Genomic DNA, 15,727 nt, shown 5'->3' on the forward strand with positions numbered 1-15,727 from the left:
ACAAAATAATAGTCCCAGAACCACAGAGTATTACAAAATAATAGTCCCAGAACCACAGAGTATTTGAGCAATAAATAATGAACATATTTCCTGTTTCTAGAGATATCTTATGCAACATCCCTTGGTTAATTCATGGCATTTAAGGGCAGTGGCAAAACAGCTTCCCCAGCATTTCCCCTGAATCTAAACAGAGAGAAATTTGCTGTTCTTTGCAACTTCCAAACTGTGCTTATGTGTACTAGACAGACATTTCCCTTTGATGTGAAATAATATGAAAGAGTTGGAGATGAGGAATCAAAATGGAACTAAAGAGTCATCATTTGGGTCCAATGGTTTCATTATAAAATCTTTCAAACTTTTTGACAATGCTGATCAGTCTTGCTATTCACAAAAGAAGACGTAGTATTTAAGTGCTGCAGTCTACGAATAGGCCTACGAATACACTGACCTAAAAAACCTTACATTTGACTCCTACATAATCCCCACAACAGACCTCCCCCGAGGCCACTTCCGCCTGCTAGAGGTAGACCACCGTGTCGTAATCCCCATAAGCTCCACCATCTGAGTTATCGTCACTGCCGACGATGTGCTCCACTCATGAGCTGTCCCAAGCCTAGGCGTAAAAACTGACGCAGTCCCAGGCCGCCTCAACCAAACTTCCCTCTTCGCTTCACGCCCAGGAGTGTTCTACGGACAATGCTCAGAAATCTGCAGGGCTAACCACAGCTTCATACCAATTGTAGTAGAATCAACCCCACTCGCCAACTTCGAGAGCTGATCTTCATCAATCCCATCATAACCACCATCGACCATTAAGAAGCTATGAACCAGCGTTAGCCTTTTAAGCTAAAGAAAGAGGAATCACCCCCTCCTTAATGATATGCCTCAACTAAACCCAAACCCCTGACTTTTTATCATGCTCATTTCATGATTCACCTTTTCTATGATCATCCAACCAAAAATCCTAACATTCGTATCAATGTTTCAGTAGGCCTATTCAGGGCCTGCTGAAAATGCTGAGTATGTAACTCTCATATCATTTCAAGTTTTGAGAAGCTTTTTCCTGCATATGGAGAAATCATACAGTTCAAGAGAACTGTGTTTGCATGCCAAAGGCAGAATTCTAGAATGGATGAATTTGATCCTGTATTTGTAGCTGATGTATGACATGATGATGGGTGATGGGTGCCAATATCTTTTGTGCCTCAAAGAGAACAGCATAGTTAATCTCCATTTGTGATTTCCACAAGAGGTGTCTAAGCTCACGGTCCAAGAGATCTGCTGCTATAATTCAATGAAACATTTGCATTTTCAGAAATCCACAGTTCCTCTTTAGGAGCTGCAGTCTTTGGGAGTCACTCTGAGTGGAGCCATTAGCACCCTTCCAGGATGCACCCCTGAGTAACAAGCTGTCAATGGTGTCACTGGCAAGATCAGGCCAGATGAGTCCCTCTTTTGATCCAGTAACAGGAGCACAATCCCCATACTCCTACAGGAGGGAATCTCTTTCTTCAGTGACACATCCTAAAGCAAACATACAGGGCAATGGATGCTGTGAGTTGCTTGTAACCTATATTGCCCCAGGGGGAGCATAGACTTTTGGCAGGATAAGTAGAGTTTAAGCAGCAGGCAAGTGCTGGTGCTTTTTTGCATTCTGCTGGCAGTTCCACAACTTCAGAGTGCTTCTCTCAGGCTGAATTCATTTCCATCCAAGGAATTACACACCCAGGTTGCCTATCCTTTATACTTCAGAGGTAAGAAAAGCAGTGGGAAATAACAAATACTGTTCCCCTCTTCTACACATTATTTACCTTACTGAATGGTGATGTCCCCTTTATTTCAGGGGTGCTCCTGTGTACTCTAAACCATCAGATCTTGGTATTGTATTTAAATTGTAGGCAGTGATTATACTATTTCTGGAAAACAAGAGGAAAATATGGGATCATGGAGGTTACTGCTTACCAGAGAATTAAAAAATGATAATACTTTTAATTAGGCATTGTCAAGCTGAATTCATTTTTCGTTTGTACAGTTACATATGGTTAACCTGAACGGACATAACTGTTATCAGGTGTTAAGCCTGTGTTTTTAATAGCACTGCAAATTCCTTCATGTTGCTACCTATGCATTATGGAGACTAATTGGCCTGAAGCACACGAAAGGTTTTTCATAAAAAAGATTAAATTTACATCTGCAAATCTTGTTCTCAACCTCTGATCAACCAGATTTGCAGTTGTATCACATATTAGAGTACTCTACTCATTTCCCCTTGTTTTTGTAAAAATAAGCTAAAGTGGGGAAAAATAATTCTGTACTAGGGATCCCATTCTTTCATATATATTCACAATGTGGCTTCACACTCCTAGAGCCATTCACTAAAACCTGACACTTCAACTAAGGGAATAGATATTGCTGTATAATAGCTACTATAGTCTGTACAGAGAAGAGACTTAAAGTAACTATTACTTCTGCAAACTCTGGAGGTGCTCAAGTTGTTTTAAGAAGTAAGTAGAAAAGATGAAAGTCATTATGTTAAGATAATTTTCCCTGTTTTCATTCTGATGGTTGGCAAAGGTGGTTTCACCTGAAGTGTCATGATAACTTTGGCTCAGGAAGAAAGTAAGAAAAGATGATTTTAGCCTAAAATTTTAAAAACTTTTAAAGCATATAATAATTAAAAATAAGGCTTTATATTCCAGATATGAGTTTTAGGCTGTCTTAACCATGAATTCTATCAGTTTTTATATCAGCACAAGATGCAAATTGCAAACTTTTAGTGTTTATATTCAAGTGTCCATTCTATATTCATCAAACCAAAATTGATGAATTTCTACCAGAAATTCGGAACTTGGAATAATGGCACCCCAGGGCTGCAGGAATCTTTTGCAGTGCCTCTCCATGGGAGGAAATAATAGAACTTATTTTTTCTCCCAGAGTCTTTGTGAAAGGCTAATGTAAAAAATAGCACAGCATACATACATATATATATATATATATATATATATATGTATGTATATATAGTGATTAAGGAGGAGGGTGATAGAGAAAAGATATTCAAGTTCCAGGTAACTAAAGTTCCTAAAAACTCTGATTTTGCTCTTACTTACCATGATTAAGCCAGAACAAGACTTTTGCCTACTGAGCATTGCAACAGACTGCCAGCCTTCACTCTGTACTATGCAAAGATAAGTAAAAGGGAAAGATGGAGCAGATTCTCCTGGAAACTATGTTGAAACACATGGAGAACAAAGAGGTAATTGGTGAGAGCCAGTATTGATTTATGAAGGGGAAATCATGCCTGACAAATTGGCAAACTTCTATGACAAGACTACAGCATTGGCAGATAGAGCAGAGCGACTGACATCATCTACATGGACTCATGCAAAGGGTTTGACACTGTCCTGCATGACATCCTTGTCTCCAAATTGGAGAGACATGGGTCTCATGGATGGACCACTCAGTGGAAAAAGAACTGGCTGGATGGCCACACGCAGAGTTGTGGTCAATGCCTCATGGTCCACGTGGATCCCAGTGATCAGTGGTGTCCCTCAGGAGTTGGTACTGGGGCTGATACTGTACAATTTCTTTGTAGGTGACAGGGACAGTGGGACTGAATGCACCCCCAGAAAGTTTGCTGATGATGCCAAGCTTGTGTGCATGACAATGCCAAGCTGGCACCAGTGTGGTGTGGTCAGCATGCTGGAGGGAAGGGGTGTGCCATCCAGGGATTCAGAGGGGCCTTGACAAGCTTGGGAAGTGGGCCTGTGTGAACTTAATGAAATTCAGCAAGGCCAAGCGCCAGGTTTTCCGCCTGGATGGTGGCAGTGGCAGACACACCTACTGGTTGGCTGGAGAGGTGATTGACAGCAGCCCTGCAGAGAAGGACTTTGGTGTGCTGCTTGATGAAAAACTCAACATCAGCCAGTGGAACCCTGGGCTGCATTAAAAGCAGTGTGGCCAGCATGGCAAGGGAGGGGATTCTGCCCCTTTACTCTGCTCTTCTGAGACACTACCTGGAGTGCTGCCTCCAGCTCTGGTGTCCCCAGCATAAGAACATGGACATGGAATGGCTGGAGCAAATCCAGAGCATCATGAAGTTCATAATAAGACGGGAGCACCTTCCCTAAAAGGACAGGCTGAGTAAGTTGGGGCTGTTCAGCCTGGAGAAGAGAATGTTGCTTTGAGACCTTAAAAAAAAAAACAAACAAACAAACAAAAAAAACCCCAAACCAAACCAAAACCAACCCAAAAATCAAAAAACAAAAACAGAAACAAAAAAAACCCAAAAAACCCCACAAGAAAATAGTAAAGAATTACTATTAGTATTATAGACTGATTTTTCTCTGAACCAAAGTGAATCTTGAAGACACGGTTATTCCTGTAATAAGCCATTCAAAAAGTCAAAACAGGGTGGTCTCTTGAAACGTTAAAAGGAAAATGTTTATCCTTGTGCTTGCACAGGGAACAGAGAAAGCACAGAGACCTGAGGACTTTTGTAAGCAGTAAATGAAATTGATTGCATATTTTCATCGCTAAAACTTTCACTAGGAGTAAGTAGTTAAGGTTTTGTTGCGTACTTTTTCTGAAAATAATCTAGTTGCTCTAAGTGAGATTGCTGGTATACTCTTCCTCAGGAGAACTCCTAAGGTAAGTGTCTGAGTCATACTGATGGGAAGAAAAAAGGGATTGTTAAAGCACAACAAGAAGAAAGTTAATTAGTAATGCAGAGCCATTGTAATGATAATAAGAGAAATAATTTTAACACTGGCAGGAGAATCTTTTGCTGAAGCCTCGCAGATATGATTTTCTCCTTTGGTGAAGCCTGGCAGGATGGAGGCAGAAGGAGGTGTTTGGCTCTCAGCTCTGCAGGCCTTGAATCCTGCAGTGTGAACACCCTGCATGCTGATGTGCCTTACTGCACAGCAGAGCTCGTCAAATATGAAATACACTCAGAGCAAAGCCACTTGTTCTTCACTCTAAGGCTGTGGACACAAACTCTTGGCTCCTTTTCTCAGACATGGGTGCAGTCTCTGCTACTGCACAGCTTCTGAAGTGTTTTCTACAACCCCCTGCTTACTAAAACATGGTTGAGGTGAGTCTGATTTATCATAGAATAATTTGTAGGAAAAAAAGAAAGAGTTTTAATTTCTGCTATTAAAAATAGCCATGCAGTGTCAAACCTCCATGGATTGCATTTGATACACTACTACACAGGCATTACACTTTGTCACTAACTGCAGCAACAAAGCATTTATCAATTACTTTAGATTTCCACAAAAAAAGCTCAGATACAGTAATTATTATGATTAAAACAAGTACCTGGATTTTTACTCTTCTGTTGTGCTAAATTACTTCTGTAAGGATTGTCATATATGGCCCACAGTCTTGCTAGATTTTCAGATTTAGTATCATCTATGTTTTTGTCTCAAGACAGAAGAAACTTAACTCTAAGTTTAATAGTAAAAGAAATTCTCCAGAAAACAAATGGATTACATCCACTTTGCCATCCTGAATCTGTGATTAAGGTAGCTGTCAGAATGAGATGCACTTGCTTCCATGGAAATAATCTTTTTACAGCTGTTGATTCTGAAGCTGAATAAGGATACCAAGAGAAAGTGTGGTGTCCACTGAGGTGGGCTCATTCCTCAGCTGACATTCTTGCTTGAGAAAAAAAGCAGATGAGGGGAAATAAATGACCAATTATAAAGAAAGCTAAGGTCAAACAAAGTCAACGAATCTCAAGATAGGATCAGGGACTTAAACAGAGGTTAGTAAGAGAAAGAGGAGTAGCAGTATTGCTAAAATTGGATGCCATTCCCTAAGATACAGGGGCTTTAAATTTTTGTTAGTGGGAATAATTTTGTCCATCTCTTCTGTTTCTGTGACAGAATGAACAGTGGGATGCCTGATTCTTATTGCTGTTAATTGGTATAGCTCCATGGAGAGAAGAATAATTTTGACTGTATCTGTTGGGCCATGAGAGAGAAAATCCCCTTTTCCCCACTCCACAGAATCAGTCAACTCCTCCCTGGGGCAATCTCCTTCCTCAGCAGTACAATTCCTCTGCTCATGCTTTTTATCTTGCATTTGCTAACTTTGCTTGAGATGGGTGCAAAGGAGATTATGATGGGTAACTGACAGGCAAAACATCAGAGGCAAGCTTTGCAAAATACACATTTTTAAAGTCAGTGTGGCAGGTTTACTTTTAAATACCTCTTAAATATTTTATATAGATGCCTGTAAGGAGCATTTTTTCATTACAGATTTATAATTATAATATGATATTAAAGACTGTCTTCCTTTCTCAGGCAAAAGTCTGAGTTGCAGATGATCTGCTAGAATGAGATACGCGACATTTGGATTTTATAATGCAATAATATAGGCAACAAAATACAAAAAGCCTATAATGAAACGTTACACAAAAAGGACACAGGCTTTAAGGTGACAAAACCAGGAAATATATAATAAGCCATGTTTCATGCTGCTGCAGCTGTTTCACCTCCTACCAATTTTCACAGTCTATAAAATTTTGGAAAGCACCAGATGTTTAGGGGAAGTTGTCCCACTCTCCCTAGCTTTGAAAGTAGAGGCAAGATTTATTAGTGCTATATATATGTGATTTCAGTCCTGACTTTTATATTTATAAACTAAGTGAAACATGCAACACATCCTGTTGTCAAACAGCTCATTTACTTTCCTCTGCTCCTCCTCACGTGCAGATCTTGCCTGTTGCTGGACCATTGCTGTAACTACAGAACAATATCAGGACATGCAGTCCAAACCACAGGATTTACTCAGTTAGTGTCAAACATATCTGAGAGTTTTCTCCTAGTACCAACTTCTATCAAAACAACCTTCCAATGCACAGATTATGAACTAAGCAAAACTATTTTGCAATGCACAGATTATGAGCTAAGCAAAACTATCTTGTGTATGAATATGCACTAACATTTGGGATTCCTGCCTAGGCAGAGACTGTTAATGCAAAAAATTATCTTTTTTTTTTACTAGTGCATGGTGCCTAGTATTGGAACAGGGATAAAAACTGCTCATGCGTAATTTCCAATCTTTCATAGCTCAGCGGTGCTGTAAAATGCTGCTGTTCGTTTTAATTCAGTGAGTAGAAGTTTTGTTGTGTTTACCACTAAGGGAATTGCATATGTTATTAGAAAGCCTCTGACAGCTGTCAGAGACAGAGACAACTTGCCTCATTTCAGTCTTTCATAAAGGAAGGACCCTCATCTTCAGCAAAGCTGTCAGAGGCCTGAAAAATGGGATGAAACAGAATACCTTTTCCAAACACATGAAAATTTTTGTATCTCCTCTATTATCTTCCCCATAAAGTTACAGAGGGAAAGTTGTATAGTTAGAAGAAAGAGGAAATATGATTTGATGTATTTGTACTGTATACAACCTTGTCATCACTGACCTGCAGGGATAATTGCATAGTAGCCTGCCTGGCATGGTATTTAATAAATTAGCACTATGTTTTAACACAACATTCAAGCTTTCGTGCAGTTTTTATTTTCTGAGAGCAAGAACAATCAAAACAAAAGAGACATTGATGCAGACAAGGGCTTTGCAGCAAAGATTCTGAAAGTCTGAATCTGTAAGGATTTCCACACTTTCCAACACATCTCACTGTGCCCAGGACTCTCACTGAATTTAAAGCACCAGAAAAGGAAATCTTCCCTTAACAGCTCAAACCTTAACTTCCAGCATTTGATTTAAAAAGGTGCTTGCCTTAAGAAAAACTCTGTTGTTTATTTTAGTTCAAATGTTTGGGGTTTCTTTTCTTAAAAGCCTACATTATTTTTTAAAATCAGAATTAGTGACATTTCAGCACTTGCTTATCATTCAATGACAAGGAAAGTAGCTTATGCAAAGTCCTTAACAGGTTAGAATTGTTTTCACATCAGCTCCTACTTGGATTTCTGATGATCAGATTCTCCTTTTTACTCCAGTAACCTCATGGGTATCCCTCCATAAAGCACTGTTTCTGATGTCAACTCCTTTAACCAGCACAAGAGACTGGGAAGGCAAATGTATCTGCATCATTTGTCTAATATTGTTGTTTGCATGCTATTTTTATAGCATGCTCAATGCTTGTTTTCACTTTTCATACTCTGATTCATTTTTCATCCTGTTTTCTTCTCCCTATCCATCTTGTACTGCTGAGTATAGCAAAAATCCATGAATGAGTCAGAGTCAGATTTTCAAAGTCATATTGGTCAGTGGGGTTTGAAGTTAAGCAGAATGAGATTACTTATGTTTTATCTTTCCAAAAATAGAAAATAAATGTCCTTTCTTCAGCTGCAATAAAGAAAGTGTTATCCCATTTTTTCCAGCTGCATTTATTTTTCTGAAATCCAGTCTAGACTATGACACTCATTAGTGTCTAGGCTAACTAGCTGTTCCATTCCTTTCATATTATCATCAGCCTTATCTAATTGTTATCCTATCCTATCACCAAAAGCAACTTAAAAGTAATATTTCTTGTTATATGTTACACTTCTGGGACTTTTTGTTTTTTGTTTTTTTTTTTTTTTTTTTTGTTTTTTTTTTTTTTTTTTTTTTTTGTTTTTTTGTTTTTTTTTGGGATTTTTTTTTATTGGTTGATTTTTTGTTTTGCTTTGTTTTGCTACAGGACAGATGAATGGCTCTTTAAGGGACAATTCTTCCTTTTTTATTCTTCATTTATTTGAGCGAAGAGTTATGTGACTAAATTGTGGGAGCAGTTTTTCTTAAATATACATTCTATGCTCCATTCTAACATGGGGTTGAATGTTTGGTACTTTCTATTCAGTACTCTGGAAGGGAGATGTTAGCATACTTTAGGCAAGAATGAGGAATTAATAATTTCTCATATAGTAACTTTTAAAGCTTTTTGACTATGTACTACCAGAATTAAGAACAGCAGCTGTTGTGATTTATGTTGACTGGATGTTATACAACGTTATTATCTTCTCAGCTTGCAAGAGCCTGGTTTTCAGTTGTAATACATACTATTTCTGCCATGTTAATCTTGTTATCAAATCCTCAACCAAATCTTTCTCAACTTTTCAAATAGCATGTAATAATTCAGCTCAGGAGCCGTAACACCACACCATTCCTTTGGAAATATGAAATGTGAAACGTGACTGGCTTAGGGCACGGCGAGCAGTCATTTCTTACTGCAAGCCATGAAGTTCAATTAGAAAGCGAGCTGCATCTGCAGTTGCTTCATTCTGAATATTGACCAACAGTGTCTTCTAACCTCACAGAACCCTGCAGAGGTTTGATATTACCAGAGTTTCCTTCCACTAATATTTAAACTCTTCTTACCTATGAACAGATTCCACTCAGTATCCAAATCAGCCTGATTTGCTAGGCAGCCCTTCATTACATTGAGGCAATAGTTGTTGCAAGGTTTCACAGTGGGAAGTCCTCTGCAGTAAGGGCAGTACAACATCTTCATTAACGCCCGGATGCACCCTGGGGTGGGACTGACCTGCAGAGTTTAAGGCAGGGAAAGAAAAAGAAAAAGGAGGAAATCAATCTCCTGTTCTGTGAATTTCGGGATGGCTGAGATTATGCCTCTCAAGCAGTAAGTGCAGAAGGGGCAATTTGTGAAAAGAGCTCAACCCTTAATAACACACTCTTATAAAACTAATCGATTCCTGCCAATTATCTTCATTTAGCACAGCAGTGACTTTCAGGAATGCAAAAGTCAACACTTCCCTACTGATAGCAGTGCTTGCCTCCCCAGCCCTCCCACACAAAATCTCCTGGAAAAGTGAAGGAAAAACATCCAGGGAATCAGCTGGGTAGAAACTGACTGATCCTAGCATGGAGGATCCTGAGGAGATTTCTCACTCTTCCTATGTAAACTAGAACTGTCAGTCACCCTGGCACTGGATTAAAATCTCCTCTTTAATAAAGCACAGAAAATCCAGGATAATCTTGACGGTTTCTATAAATTTATTCTGAACTACACGATGACAAAGGGATATCATTCTGTTTTCAGACAAAAATACCCTCCTTTCTTCTCAGACAAATTCATAAAGAGATCAGACAGGGTTTGTTTGGGGTTTTTATTTTTTTGGTATGCTTTCAACATCTCAAGTGACAAAAAGCATTATAGGCAATATAATGCATTTCAATTTTCACATCAGCATGGCATATGTCAGCACATGTGAACTTCTGCGTTTAATTTTCTAATCTCAAACTTTAAAAGTCATATGTACTAGTAAAATATACATTTTCATGCCAGACTTTCTAGCTTGGATTAAATGTGCGCACTAGGTATTACTCACATTAACATCTTGTCATGGTGCAGTGGAGCACAGCTATCTCATGCTGGACTGACAAAGTAGAGCAATGACAAAGAGCTGCAGGTTCCTCAGTTATTTCAAAATTCCTGGACAGGAGATTGCAAAGCAATGGCACTCCTTTCACTCAACTTGTTGGTTTATGAATAAATGCAACACTACTGATATAAATTTGAAGGGATTAAACTATTTTTCCATAATCATGGTACCTTGTGCTGAAAGCATGAATCTAACTTTGCACTGTAGTTGTAGAGGTTGAACCAATTGATGTTGTTTGTATTATCAGGATTGTACTAAAATTGTGTTTTCTTTTTCTCTGGGATTTGTTTCTCTCCTTTTGATGTTAAAACATTGATTTTTAGAGAAATACAGAGAACATAGTCTTCACACAGGACATTTTTAAATTAAAATGGTTCTGAGATATAGCACATGCTTTTGAATATGCTCAGAAGGGATTTTTGCTTTAGTTTCCTAGGCACTAACTTCTGCACTTTACTAGCAGAACACTGATGCTATGTGTGAAGGTATATTTATCCATCCTTTTCCAATAGCTTTTGAACCATCAGCCAGTTTCAATCAAATTTAACTGAGCACTTCAGGTCTCAGAACATTAAGATCCTACACGTTTTTTCTTTTAAATAGACAGCTGAGAGAAAAAGAGGAGAGAAGCTCTATTATTGCCTTTACTGAGGAAAAGGGTGAAACATGAGGTCAGTTCCTTATAGATATCACAGAATCCATATTGAAAATGATGCTATGAATGACCCACTGGTTAGAAAAAGCACAAGGGGAAACTTCCTTATTGAACACATTATTGAACAGCAGAAAATCCAAATTTAAAAAAAGGTGGACTTTATTATTTTCACTGCTCAGAACTACTTTTTAGAGTCACTTATCCAACTGCTGTATACCTGCAAACCTAGAACAGGTCAATTTTTACAAAAAGACTAGCACCAAAGAAGGAAGTAAGCAGAATACGTATATTTACGGTCAACAACAGAATCTTCAAATTTACATTGAAATTGCTGCTTAAATCCAGAGATATTTCCATCTGTGAGTACTGAGAGTTTTATTAGTTAGGTTCCTTTCATGCCTAAAGTTATGCTTCTTCCCAATTCCAGTTGTCTTGTCAATGCCAAGTTATCAGCACCGAGTTGACCCCTAAATTCAGCTGGAATCCACATGTTTTCCCATCCACACCTTCCCAAATCCACTTTGGTACTTATGCTGACATATACCTAGAAGATCTTCATCTTACACAAAAAACTTCCTGTCAATCTAATTCTTGAAAAATATATCTAAAACAGAGGAGAGCCCCTGTCTTTATATTATATATTACCTTTCTTATATTGTCTTTATATAGAGCGAATACCATCAATATTTATGTGAGCCTCATTTTATAACAAGAGCAATCTGAGAAGAAACTAGCAATCATGCTTTACTCTGCCAGAGATCCAGATCATGTCCCACATCTGCTAGGACAGGACCCTAAAGGCTAGTTAGAGTGTCTATTTACACAGGCCCTGTGAATCTTGAATTCCTGTCACATTACACAAGTCCTTTAACAGACTACTTCTGGTCACTCTCCACTGTGAAGTAGTCAGGATAACTTCCAACCACTCAAAAAGAACGAGCAGGACCCAGGTGTCTCATATCTTGTCTGAGTGTCTTATTATCTCATACAAAATGGCGGCATCATTAACAGCATTTTACAAGAAAGAAAGGTGGTCTGCTTATGTTAGGAGTGAAGTAATATCTTTTTTAAAAGAAGAAGCCAAGAGGTGGGTCCAAGCAAAGAGCAGATGGAGAAAGTTTCTACAGAAGCCTCTGTCACATTATTTATATCTGCATCTGACTTACCTACATCATCCTCTGGCAAAGACTAACACAAGCAAATCAGTGCTGATCAAGCTGGATGTTGCAGAACTTGGTTTCAGAATATGCTGCACTGGTGACATAAAATACGAGCATAGATGAATTGCTGTGCCTGCTGGCTTGCATTCACTTTGCTTACTGCTCACACCTTCTGCTCCAAGCTGGCCACATCCCATACTACCACATTGTATTGGCACTACACCTCCTCTGGGTGGGTTCCACTTAGTGCCTGAGTGACTAAAATACACAATTATTATTTTGGGTGGTTATTTTTCAGCTCAAAGTGTTCGGAATAATAGGAGTCGGTAGTGCAGGCAATAGGAGTAAAAGGAAGCTAAATATAATGTTGTGTGTTTTGAAGTGAGACTGGATGTTTCACTGAGCAGATTATACTCTGCTCAGTGTTGAAAGAAGAGAGTGGGCCACAACAAGACAGATAGCTTCATGTACGTTTCTGGAGAAAGCAGCTATACTGCCAAAAGTGTATTGCATGGAGAGACAGGTGGAGAGGTCCAAAACACATCTGTGAAGAGGGCTAACAATTAAGCTGTGACCTGAGCAAGGGATGAGTCCCATCCTCAATCCTGTTCCATATTCACTTGTCACTTAGCAGTACTGGTTGTGTCTTTAGGTATCCAAACTGTGGCTCAGGGAAATATTACCAATAGCACAACTACTTTAGAAGTCTGAAGGCCAAAAGTTAAATGCTGTATTACAGCAGTTAAGTGCTTTTCTGGACCTAGTCTTCAATGAGCAGCCAGATTACAGTTCTGTTTTTTCTGTACCTTTGTTTTCAAAGAATACAGTTAGACCTTTTCTTCCCTCAACAACAGCTGACTTATCTCTCATGCAAAAAATAGACAAATTTTGGTCTAAGATTCTGAAATCTTGGTAAGAACCACAATATAAAAAGAATCCAACTTAGAGTGTGAGTATTTCAGAAAGCTATAAACTCCTGAAATCTGGAGATTATCACAGAAAGTTTATTTTCAACCACCTTCTTGCTGCTGAAAAATGAAATGCATTTTTAAAGCCCATTTCTCATTTCCATCTTAAAAGAAAATAATATTCAGAGTCTCTCACATCTAAGTACTTTTCTGCAGACCAGCCAAAAAGCAGATATTAATTTCATTCAGAAGTATTAAAAACCTCAAAACCTGCATTTCCTGAAGAGAGTTGTTTCTCAGCTCAGGAGTTTCAATGTGTTTTTCTGTAAGTAACATTTTTTTGATGGGTACAGCTTGATTTTTTTTCCTTTTTTCTCTTTTCATACATGTTGCAATTGGCTCTGCAATAATCGCAGCAGAGAAATTTGCATAGACTTCAAAGTTTAGAAATAACCGGTTGATAGGTAAATCACATAAATCTGTCGGATCACACTGAATGACGTAACTGGGGAAACTGCTATAGAGGAGTCATTAACTACAGCATGCTGTCTCCCTGACTGACTAGGACAGCTTCATTTTAGCGTAAGTGTACGTGGAATAAAGCACATCAGAAAAGTGCCTTTCTGAGCTTTGATTGAGCCTAGTAGCTTCAGGACATGTTACATTACTGCATTTTGTACAATTTTCTGGCAGCTTCAGCTTTACCCAAATGCATGTTTTTGCATACATGCAAAACCCCCCAAAAGCAATATTCTTAAGGGCTTCATTACTGAACACTTGTTTTCCTTCTTCAGAAAGTCTAGGAGGAATATTATTTCATCTAGAAGACAGATTTTGCAATGGTGAACTTGCAAATATAAATAATTGAAGAGAAAGCTTATTTGGGTAAAAGCCAGGAAATTTTACTCTCCTGTAAGACTTCATTTGCAGACTGCTTTGTGATGTATTTGACCTGTTTTTATAATCAAAATCCTTGGATTTATCAAGTATACAAACACAAATCTTTTTTTCTGATACAAAAAATCAAAGAAACTTATTAAAAAACTGGTCACCTTTAGAAGGTTTCTCTTTTATTTATAGGAGATTTTTTACCAAAGCAGCTGGTTTACCATGTCTGTTTATAAGGTAGGGCCGTTCTTCTAAAGTTATATTGAATGTACCTAAACTCACAGAGTAAGTTCATACACCATACTTAGGTCCAAACCCTGTTATTTCTTGGCATAAAATAAAATTTGCCAAATATGAGCAAAATTAATCACTACTGAGATCACATCAGGGAACACACACACTTCCTATGTTTCCTGTGCACCTAAAGGAACTCCTCCCATTTAAAACCACAGAGTCACTCCTTAGCATGAAGACCTTGTAGGGGAAACTGCTGGGAGGAACCAGCCAATCTAGCCAATTGGCCACTGAAATAGATACTCTTTAAAAATGCCTCTAGAACAGTGCATAGAAGAAGAAGAGGATTAGATTTTATTCTTCACAAGCTTAACAAATGCATTTACATTCAAGCTGCTGGAATAAAACTGGAAATTTCTACGTCTTTCCCATTTGGTGTTCAAAATGAGGGTGAAATGTATTTCTGCAATCCCATGTAAATGGTCCATAAGTGGAAAGAATTTTGAAAGGAATCACTGTCTTTAACACTTTAGTGTTGGCTAAATCATCCAGCTTTCCACTCGGCAAGCTGATGTATGCCTGGCAAAGGAATGGTGCACACTGCCTGAGAAATTGAGGTACTGACATAATTAAATTATTTTTGGATCTCTGTGCAGTCCATCTACTTAATGATAGAAAAATGAATACGTTTCCCAAGCATTATTTTATTCATGGCCTAATTATCTCAAGAGTTTACATAGGACTAGAGTCACAGAATCATAGAACATATTGAGTTGGAAAGGAACTATCAGGATCATTGAATCCAACTCCTGGCCCTCTTGAATCATATCATGTGCCTGAGAGCATTGTCCAAATACTTCTTGAACTCTGTCAGGCTGGTGCTGTGACCACTGCCCTGGGGAGCCTGTTCCAGTGCCCAACCACTCTCTGGGGGAAGAACCTTTTGCCTTTTTCTAATATACAGCCTAAAACTCCCCTGACACAACTCCAGGCCATTCCCTCAGTCCTGTCCCTGTTCACCCCAGAGAAGAGATCAGCGTCTGCCCTTTCTCTTCCCCTCATGAAGAAGTTGTAACTGCAATGGGGTCTCCCCCCAGTCTCCTCCAGGCCGAACACACCAAGTGACCTCAGCAGCTCCTCATATGGCTTCTCCTCTAGGCCCTTCACTTTCCTTGCACAATAACATGCTTTATCTATGTGGCCAGGTCAGGGTTTTAACTTGCATACTTTAGAATGTCTTGACTAACTTCAGGAAGTCTCCCTACATTCTTTTACCAGAAAGTTAGTCTGTAGAGAACTCCATAGTACAATTCTAGGGATTCCTGTCCCAAAATCCACCACAGTTTAATTCTAGCATTCTTATCAAATAGTCTATTTAAAGATCAAAGGGGACATAAGGATTAGTTGTTCATGCTTGTGATTTCAGAAGAAAAGGAAGAAGAAAAAATCTTTAATTAAGAATTGCATTCAATGTGCTAGTACTGAGGAAATTTCTCCTAAGCACAAGACCCGTAATTTCTGACCACCCATCAT

At 38.7% G+C, this 15,727-nt stretch overlaps 1 protein-coding gene across 1 annotated transcript in view; it reads right to left on the bottom strand.

The window, feature by feature from the left end:
- GPC6 (glypican 6) overlaps positions 1 to 15,727 on the bottom strand; it is a 726,495-nt gene that overhangs the window by 186,468 nt on the left and 524,300 nt on the right. The window contains exon 4 of the mRNA XM_053970101.1: positions 9,325 to 9,490. Within this exon, the coding sequence (XP_053826076.1) occupies positions 9,325 to 9,490 (166 nt within the window). The remainder of the gene's footprint in view (positions 1 to 9,324; positions 9,491 to 15,727) is intronic.

Source organism: Vidua macroura, chromosome 2, assembly GCF_024509145.1.
Source record: "Vidua macroura isolate BioBank_ID:100142 chromosome 2, ASM2450914v1, whole genome shotgun sequence".
Lineage (NCBI taxonomy): Eukaryota > Metazoa > Chordata > Aves > Passeriformes > Viduidae > Vidua > Vidua macroura.